This window comes from Ascidiella aspersa, chromosome 8, assembly GCF_963924565.1.
Source record: "Ascidiella aspersa chromosome 8, kaAscAspe10.2, whole genome shotgun sequence".
Classification (NCBI taxonomy): domain Eukaryota; kingdom Metazoa; phylum Chordata; class Ascidiacea; order Phlebobranchia; family Ascidiidae; genus Ascidiella; species Ascidiella aspersa.
Window position 1 is genome coordinate 7,230,521 of NC_139454.1, and position 10,060 is coordinate 7,240,580.

At 36.8% G+C, this 10,060-nt stretch overlaps 1 protein-coding gene across 1 annotated transcript in view; it reads left to right on the forward strand.

Moving 5' to 3' along the window:
• The window catches only part of LOC146135586 (uncharacterized), a 92,165-nt gene that overhangs the window by 26,330 nt on the left and 55,775 nt on the right, over positions 1 to 10,060 (forward strand). The window contains exons 4-8 of the mRNA XM_083396082.1: positions 3,224 to 3,284; positions 4,681 to 4,719; positions 5,645 to 5,901; positions 7,288 to 7,476; positions 9,309 to 9,440. Of these exons, the coding sequence (XP_083252208.1) occupies positions 3,224 to 3,284; positions 4,681 to 4,719; positions 5,645 to 5,901; positions 7,288 to 7,476; positions 9,309 to 9,440 (678 nt within the window). The remainder of the gene's footprint in view (positions 1 to 3,223; positions 3,285 to 4,680; positions 4,720 to 5,644; positions 5,902 to 7,287; positions 7,477 to 9,308; positions 9,441 to 10,060) is intronic.

The window sequence follows — 10,060 nt, forward strand, 5'->3', positions numbered from 1 at the left end:
GTGTCATTACAAAAGATCGCCTGCTGTCATGACAACGCTGACGCAATAGGCAATGTGTTTTGCTGGACGACTGTTGGTTTGGAGAGAGGAGGTCAGTTTACACGGCCAGCTGGAATGGGCCAGGCTCTTTTTATCCGGCCATGCTTTGGTGCCTGTTTCCAAAACTATTGGCCTGTTTAAATGGGTCTTCAACAGTATATAGCAGTCATATCAGAGTTGGATCAATTGTAATTTGTAATTGTATGAATTACAGTTTTTAATGTAATTGTATTGTAATTGAGGCATTTTATTTCTGTGTAATTCTAGTTACAATTGTAATTTGCTAAACTTTTGGCTTAACGCCTTGATATTGAGAAAAAGTTTCAATGCGGAAAATTATAATAGATGTAATTAATTACAATTGTAATTGTAATGTAATAAAAACATTAAACGGAGTAATTGTAATTGAACTGAATTGATGTAATTGATCCAACTCTGAGTCATATTTTTGTATATAGTTATACAGTTTACCGTTTTCAGTCAAGAGGCGGTAAAAAAGGCAAATATTTCAAAGTGGCCTTGTAAGTCGGCCACTGAAGAAAAGCTACAAAGGAAGGGAGCAAGAAAAAAGAGAGCATGGTTTGCTGGATTCCTGCTGAACACTGCTTGGCCGATATCCAGCACTACTTTGAGAGGCATCGCGGCTCGAAGCAATCTTGAAACTCGCCCTCAGCTTTTGTTAATTGCCCGCGCCTTTGCCGTTCTACTAACTGTTGAGCTTTTCTTTTTGCGCAAGCGGCTGGAGAAGAGGGCGAACGGCCTGAACAGCACTCGAGCCCGTCCTAAAAACAAGAGGCTCGTAAATCGGACAGATTTCTTTGTTTTCCTTGTGAGCCACTCGGACAAGAGTTGCCAAGGCGGACTTTCCGAGCGCTGTGTGTGTCTTGCCTAGGGCCGCTACAAAGGCGCAGTTTTCAAGGCGAGTTATGATTCCGCCCCGTCGCTAGTTTTTTCCTATTTCCTCGCCGCCCGTGTGTTGTTATTGCGCGGCGACGTCGGTCCGTTGTTGTTGCCATGTTTTATTGCAGATGTAGCGGGAACCGGAGACCGCGTTGAGGTTTTTTTTTATAGGAAGATGCCCGACTTGAGTTTTATGTCTGCTCTGCTGCGGTTGCCGCTAGTGGCTTGAATTGGTGACTGAAACCGTTTTAAGCCGTATACCGCATTTTAAAAATACTTTCGTGGCCTTAGAAAGGATTTAAATAGATTTGTGAGTTGTCACCTTAAGGCGCAATTGGGGTGATTTCGTGACTATTGCCACCATTTTATTCCCTGAAGCTGTTGCAGTCAGTTTTAGAGAGATTGGCGAAGGTTGGCGTACAAAGCCAGACAGTTCGCAACTTTTTGTTGATAATTTTTTTGTTCTTTTAGTTATGACCTGTGTTTCTGCGTAAGGCAAAAGTTTCAGTCTAACTAAACAACTATAGATTTTGTGATGAACAAGACCTCGGTTAAAATGACAAGGACAGTTGCGATAAGAGTTGTTTAAACTTTAAAGCAGGGAGCCTTGAATAAGTTTCCCGTGAAGCACTTAAGATATATTAAGATTTTGCATAACATAACCTTTCCTGCCTTTAAGGTTATCGGGAGTTCAGAAATTGCAGGTCATTCTGCCGCGGATTTAGTTCGGCGTATATAGTCTACCCCGTTTTTAGAACACACATATTATTCAGGTTTATGGTAATATTTCGGAATGTAAGTTGACAGACATTTCCCATCAATACCTTCCTAACCTGGGGGTCGCCTCCATCATCAGCAGTGATGCACAACTTGCAGCCGTTAATTTTACAAATTTTGCCGCCTTGCGTGTGTTTAGGAAAACAAGTGCTGGGGGCCGTACGGGGGCCGTACGTTGCTATAAACTTGGCTCCACCTAATGCGGAAATTGAAACTTTGTGATGAACAAGGCTTCGGTTAAAAAATAGTTTTTTTTTAGAAATTCTTTTTGAATTCCATTTTTTAACTTACACACCAAGGTTTTAATTAGTCTTTCATGGACCTCCTAAAACTAGTCCACGTACCTCGAACTTCAGTTTAAGAACGCTTACTTTATGGCGTATTTTGTGATATCTTGTTAAAAGTGTCATGCAATCTGTTAGGAACATGATTCTACTTTTAAAACTGTTTTATTTAACTGAACGTAATTACAGTAAAATTCGTTTTAACATCTGACATGTTTTGCCGCAAAACATGTCTTGCCACGCTGTGCGTGGCAATGAACTTATAAGCTTCACAATGTTGCTTAGTAATCGTTAACCAATAGTTAATTTTAAATGTGTCGTTTAATGCTTTCGCTACGACGTCTGTGCAGATTACATTTCAAGTAAGATGCGTACAATGGTTGTCGGACAAATGTATGGATAGCTAACCACCTGAATAGCTGTCTGCCATTTCTAGTTTTGTACATAGCGCCATCGTCTGGAAACACACAAAGAAGAATTAGGATGCTCGGCCGAATTTCAAGAACGGAAACTTTGTTCCTTATTGTAACTGTAAGCATGCGATTCAAATTTAACTGAGCTGATAACATAATTTAAACTTGTCCCATTTGATAATGTTTAAGTGTTAACTTTCAAATAACAATAATATACAAAACGTAAAAATATCGTTTATAATAAGTAATATTCTCCAGTGTTGTAAACAAGTCATTTTGAAATGACTTAAGTCCCAGTCAAGTCATCGGTTACCCAAGCCAAGTCCCAGTCAAGTCATAATTAGAGCAAGTCAACTTCAAGTCCAGCCCTTGTCAAAAAATGAAAACTTTAAATTATGAAAACCGGCAAACTCGTCCGATTATTATGAGCAACTCAAGTCAAAAATAACATAAAAGCTGCATATAACAAGCAAATTCGTTTTTGTGCAAAGATTGGGCTAAATAACGCAATTTTATAATTAATTGTTTAATTAAAACAATTTATTTTAACCCAAGTCATTTGGCCAAATAACTTAAGACAAATCAAGTCATTTGCCCAAAAGACTGAAGTCAAGTCAAGCCTTTTTGCCAAAAGACTTAAGTCAAGTCAAGTCATTTAAAAACAGTGACTTAAGTGCACTTAAGTCAAGTCATTGACTTAAGTCATTACAACACTGATATTCTCTCATATTATACCTGTTTTTATTTTATTGGTTGTCGAAAACGTAAAGTGCTTACTTTCCTATGACACTCATTTTTCGGATATTTCAGATTTTTCTGGCATACGTCATTGAAATCGGAGGGTCAGATGATGCAGCGGTCTACGAAAGAAGTAAAAAACTTTAAATTGTTTTGATTTTTTTTGTTAAATATTATTCTGTACCAACACACTAGGTTTTGTGAACCAAAAATTTAAACTCGCTTTTTCAAAGTAAGCTAACACGTCTAAGCTAGCACTTCACAAAGTCAAGTCCAAGTCCCAATCGTTTACTTTCGTGTCATCAGAGAGGAATTTAAAGTGGTATTATTGTGAAGAGATGTTTGAGTAATTAAATTCTTAAATTTTACATAACATTCACAAATGGTGGCATGCATATTAAACGATGGTATTCTGAACTTATGATATGCATTTGAGAATCACGTTCAACCTCATCTACACAAATTATATTTAGCACCGATTTTTAAGCCAGATTTCCGGCAGGTTGATCCTTTGCAGCAGTAGTCAAGCTATATTATTAATCAAAGTTTTAAATGTTATGTAGATGTTAAAATATATAGATATATGTTTCTTCAGCAAAGACAACTTTAGGGGCTTACCTTAATACTGCTGTCACTTATCAGTAATTAAGATCGACGTATGATTGCAAGGGTCATGAACATATAATTAACATCAATTTATCAACAACAAGATCACAGACCTTGTAAAATACTTTTAGGCCGTAAATCATGTCTTTTTGCGCGGTCTGTAACAACTTAAGCAAACGATATAACGAATGGCGGCTGTCCAATCAGGTATCGACCCACAGTCGTTAAGAAAAAACATTGTCCTACTGTATGAGAGGTCAAAGCAAACACTTGCACGGCCACGGCGGACAGCTGGTTTTTTCAACTCTCATTTGTCAGCATTGATGTCAAGACACCAGGGCCTCCCCGAATGTTTTAGGCTACGCTTAACCACATGACCCTGGCTGTTCAAACAAACTTGAACGTCCCGTTGAAATTCCATACGTGACCCGTATCCAGTAAATAAGTCTGAGAAACAACTGAGTGACGCCACGCTGTGTATTACAATAGGCTGTATCTTTATGGAAAAAGGTTGCGACCTTTTTAGTTTGTCGGTCATATGATTTCAATGGGATCTACGTAAACAAATGTTTTATAAGTTTACCCGCATAAAGTGAACAACTTTAAACAAGCATATAATCCTGTGTCTTACACTGTGTCTTACATGATAAGTTTACTACATGTTAGAATGCTACCGAAATATTTAACATTCGGTATTAAAACTTTACTAAACTAACGTCTAAAATTGCTTACAAAAGTATTTTCCTAACAAACTAAGTTTATGGTCTCATTACTCATAGATGTAGTAGTTCACCTTTTTTTATAGACTTCGTAAGTCTAAAGGCGGTAGTTTAGTTTTGGGGTATGGAGATTTTATTGCCAAGGAAATGTTCATCGTTTTTTATCAAAAAAAAAACTGATGGAAAAATATTCCTCTTTTTCAGTTTCACGGAACTTCATCCGGGTTCGAGGAATGAAAATGGGTGAGTAAACTATTTGGAGTAACTTACAGCTGTGTGGCGTAACTTCAGCTGTTTGAAATAAACAAGGTAACTTACAAACAACAGGCGACACTTCGAAAGGCCACGTTTCGAAATTCAAATGTTAGGGAATATAGTGATTTTATACATTTATATTAATTTTTCCATGTTTCAAATAAGCTACGTTACCGATGAGGCTAAACTTAGTGTAGGATTTATAACTAAAAATAATTAGACATTGTTATTTGATACAACACTTATTTACCATTAAGGCCCGTTTACACTACAGCTGCACTGAGCTGAGCAAAGCGTAATTTGCATTTAAATTCTATTGTGGCGAGCGTTTCACGCTTTGCTAAACTCAAGCCCAGTGCAGCAGCTGCAGCTAGCTTAAAAATACGCTTTGGAGCGATTTTCACGCTTTGCTAAACTCAAACCCAGTGCAGCTATAGAAACACATTACGTTTGGAGCGATTTTTACGCCCAGCGCAGCTCACTGCAGCTGAAGTGAAAACGATTTCACGCCCAGTGCAGCTCAGTGCAGCTGTAGTGTAAACGGGCCTTTAAACTCGCTTTTAAACGGTTAGATTTGCCCCAAAACAAAACTAAAATGTCCAGTTATGTACCTGTATATTTTAAAAACCTACTTTTTCTTGAGTAACTAAATTATTAAATTTATATATAGCATTCTCAAATCGTGGTGTGCATACTAAACGATGATATTTTAAACTTAATGTTTTGCTGGTTATTAAAGTTTTTTATGACCACTGCGGTTTAGTATCAATAATAACTTGGGCTCGTCTTGGCGCGACAAATAATATTCAGCTGAAGTGAAACAATTCCGTTCCGATTCACAAGTGTTTATCGCTTTATCGCCTCCGTGTCAGGATTTTGTTCAAACCGTCGAAATCTTATCGCTGTTTTACAGACGAGTACAATCTCTGGTGGTTGCCCCTATCGCTCGAAAGCTGCTACGTCAAGTGTCTTCAGGAGACTTCATTCTACTGCCGGAGCTTCTGCTACAGTACAGAAGCCGAGGCCTGTTCCCTTTACGAGAACGCCAGGGACACGGCGCCGTCGGTCTATTACAACCCTCCCGGTTTCATACCCGAAGACCCTTACGGCCACGTCGCTTGGGACTACTTTGAACTCAAGTCGGAGAATTACCGCAAGATGGAAGAAGAGGTACATATAGTACGCGTTGCTGTTTTTTTTTCAGCAACCCTTAAATGTCTTAAACGGTATTTAGAGGAAGGAATCGCCTTCTGAGCAGTAAAAAAATAAAAAAAGATAGAAAAGATTTCAGAAACACCAAGACTAAATTTATTTTAAGTAATGAAATGAAAAAGTTGATTTCTTGGACTTATCTAATGAAATCCATGTTCAAAACAATATTTAAGCTGTCATGTAAATAACAGGCAATTTTAGATAAACATGTTTTCATTTAAATAACTGGCAAACGGTCGTTGTTGCCTAGTCCGTTGCAACGTTTTGAAATTAGGAGATATGAACTGTTAAAAAAATTATTTAAAGTTATTAAAAACGAGGTATACATCCTGTGGCTTGGTAAGTCACACATTTATCTGATAGATTGAAAAGCTTTCGCAAATCGTAAAGAGTTTGGCCTGTTAAAGCAATTATAAGTGCAACAAATTGTCAACTTAAAAAATAATTTAGACTTAAAGTGAAAATATTGCAACCAGCTTCGTTTGAGAAAAGAGTGGTGTAACAAGACCCACAAAAAATATATATTTCTAACATATTTGTGTGTAGTGTAAACCAATCAAATAAAATACATATTTCAAATATCATTCAAATTATATTTTGGCATTGAGCAGCAAATTTTACACGTAGGCCTACAACTCAATAATGTGTGTTAGTGAAGCGATGTCTTTGACCCAAGTTTACTCGTTTGTGATGTTTTCTATTCGAGAGAAAAATATATTTTTATTTCTTAGTACCCTGATATGTCTTTATAACCAATACTTAGCTATTGGTAGTAGAAAATTGATTTGAGTAAAACCATAACCACTCTTTGAGTACACTCTACGCACGAATCTGTAATGAAGCTTACTGAATTAAAAAGCCGAAAAAATTAAGACGTTTCGGTGCGTATCAAATTAACTGAAGATGATACAAGTTCGTATCGAAACGTCTTAATCGAGATGATGTCGATCTACTCGACCTTTTGGCTTTTTAATTCATAACCACTTTTGCCAGACCTTGTACAAGATAAAATAAAAATATATTCCTTAAACAAGTTTAGAGCGCTTCATATTTTCCTTCCTGTCTGTCACGAACACAGTAATGTGCCCGCTATTTTAGAAATACTTCGACGCTTTTTTAGCATAGATACCCAGAAGTTTTAAACTTCAGTTAAGCTTTCAGCTTGGGTTTTTAGTCGCACATAGAACCACACGTGTTTACCTTGCAGCTTTAATGTATAGAATGACCTTTTCACACCACTTTTGGTGCATTGCGGCTAGTCGTAAACAACAACAACAAGTTTAACGCATAAGGAACGAATGTTAAATACAATCGTTAGATACTAATTTGTGACACTGTCCGCAGATGGACCGACTCAAAAACCTGACCGAGATTAGCGTCGAAGATGCCAGCGCCGTTCTAGGCAACGTGGCCAACCTGGTCAAGCCCGTCGGGGATTCCCCTCCGCCCAGTTCCAGCGGGGAAGAGGAACTGGAAAACACCCCCACGGCGATTCTGCCCAGCGAGCTGGAAATAGCTGGAGATTCACTGCTGGTTAGTTTGCTCTGTTGCTATGTTTATACTTGCTCCACAATGGTTTTAACCAATGTTGCAAACAAGTCATTTCAAATGACTTAAGTCCAAGTTAAGGGTTTTTTCAATAAATAACAAGTCAAGTCCCAGTCCAAGTCATCAGTTGCGCAAGTCAAGTCATAATTAGAGCAAGTCAACTTCGAGTAATGTTCTTGGTATAAAAATAAAATATTAAACTATTAGAAACGTTACACTCGTAGCCTACGATTATGAACAATAACTGAACTAAAAAACAAGAAAAACGCAACTTATAACAAGCAATTTGTTTATTGTGTAAAAAATTTGAATAAATAGTTCAATTTTAAAGAAAACACTTATTTTTAACCCAAGTCATTTGTCCAAAAGACTTAAATCAAGTCATTTTTGACCATATGACTTAAGTCAAGTAAATAAATTTGAAAACAGTGACTTAAGTGCACTTAAGTCAAGTCATTGACTTAAGTCACTACAACACTGGTTTTCACTTGCTGCGCACCTACAAGGCATTAGAATTCAACAGCACACCTGGTAGTTAGACCGCGCAAGTGGCATGAACGCGCATTATATGGTTTAGGACCTCTGTTTTTAGTAGCAGTGTTTCTTAGTGGTGGGGTATTGGTTATGTGGGGTCATTAGCGGAGGCCTTAATTAAGATATATAATTAGAGAAAAATAACTTGAGAGTTATACTGGTTAATGCAAATAGTAAACCAGGCCTTAATTTCAATAAAAAAACGCTCTTTTCTATATTTTGTTTTTATCAGTGTTGTAAACAATTCATTTGAAAATAAACTTAAGTTCAAGTCAAGTATTTTACAAAAATGACAAATCCAGTCCAAGTCAAGTCATTGAGAGCAAAGTCGATTTCAAGTCATGTCATTTGACATAAACGTAAAAGACTAAACTATTAAAATTGGTCAACTCGTCCTATTATTTCAACTAAAAATAAGACAAACTCAATATACAGCAGTTACATTGTTTAACGTGCAAAACTTTAAACAATGAAAAACACTTGGTTTTATTCCAAAGAATTTGACTAATGACTTAAGCCAAGCCAAGTATATTTGCTAAAAAGATTTATGTCGAGTCAAATCATTTAAAAACAGTGACTTAGTGCACTTAAATCAAGTCAATGACGCTTCACCTCCTCCTGTACGTAGGTCACCTACTTACGGCTAACAAACTGTGTACTAAGGCTAGTCAACTGCCTGGCTGCGGTCCGAATTGACAACGGTAGACCAAAACAAATCTCCTATTTACTGAAATAGTGCACAACTACTTGGGGTACTTTTGGATTATCATTTTAAGGAACTGGGAAAGAGACATATTTTCTAAAAAGCTGTCTCGAAAAACAATAATTCGCCTTTTGCTTGCGAGACAATTTCCCCCGATATTTAAAAATGTTTAACCGCATTAACTGGACCTGAAACAATTGTGAACTTTCTGATCTGGACCTCAGCTGAAACGAGTTGATTAGGCTTGCTGTAGGGCATACACAAAGAAAAGATAGAAAAGATAAAAGAAACAAAGCAACCAACATCACGATAAAACTTGTTCTAAGGCTTATAGAAAGCGAAAACTTTAAAGAGGGATAGCATAGCTTAATTTGTTTTTGTTTTATTGATAACAATATGTCTGCCAGTAAAAATCGATACAAATTAACACTTTACAAAACTATCGTGTCCATCAGGTGCTTATACAGTAAAATTTTACAAAAGGGTCTACAAAATTGAGATTAAAATATTAGAAAAAGATATACGCTCATAACATATCTTTTAATGGCGGGATTTAACGTTATTTCCCTTTTTCTCACAGAAAGTTATCGGCCTGAACCCAATTGCGAATACGACGCTAGACGGCGTAAAAGCGTTTACCAAAGTGATCGCCAATGTCAGCAGCGTAATGATCGACTCAAGCTACGCTTCAGCCTGGAAAATGGTCCAAAAGGTTGGTTCAAGTTTTAATGTGACTGATCGTTTGTCAAAGCAAAAATTCATTTTTCAAATCAAAGTTCCGTTGAGTTTGAAAGATATCCAGGCCTCCTAGCTGCTATTACATTATATGCATGCTTTCTAATAAAATGTGTGTCATGTTTTTGTTTGCAAAAACAGAAATTCAAAAGCCTTGTGTTGTATGGATAAATAGCAAAGTTAAAAGGTCAAATAACTATAGGTAAATGCTGTGGAGGACCTATTCTATTTGTAAGAATACCTGCTATGATCCTATAGTCATTTGTTGTTTATTTTGTGAAACCTTTTGATGTTTAATTATGGTTGTAATAGTATCGGGCCAAAAAGGTACTTTGTATCAGAGTGTGTAGCGATTGTGTGATTCCTAGATTTTCTAACATATATCGTTTTGTTGCGCAATTGGTTATACCTTCTGATCCGGTCCAAAGCCAACTTTTCGACTTCAAAAATGTTGTTTCAAGGAAATTGGCAACAAGTAGTCATGTGCTTATACCAGATTTAGATACCAACAACAGGGCAACCAACGTTTTGTTCGGTTTAATTTTTTATTGAGTTCATATTTAAAAATTTAGCAGCAGAAATGTGTTACTGGTTGAA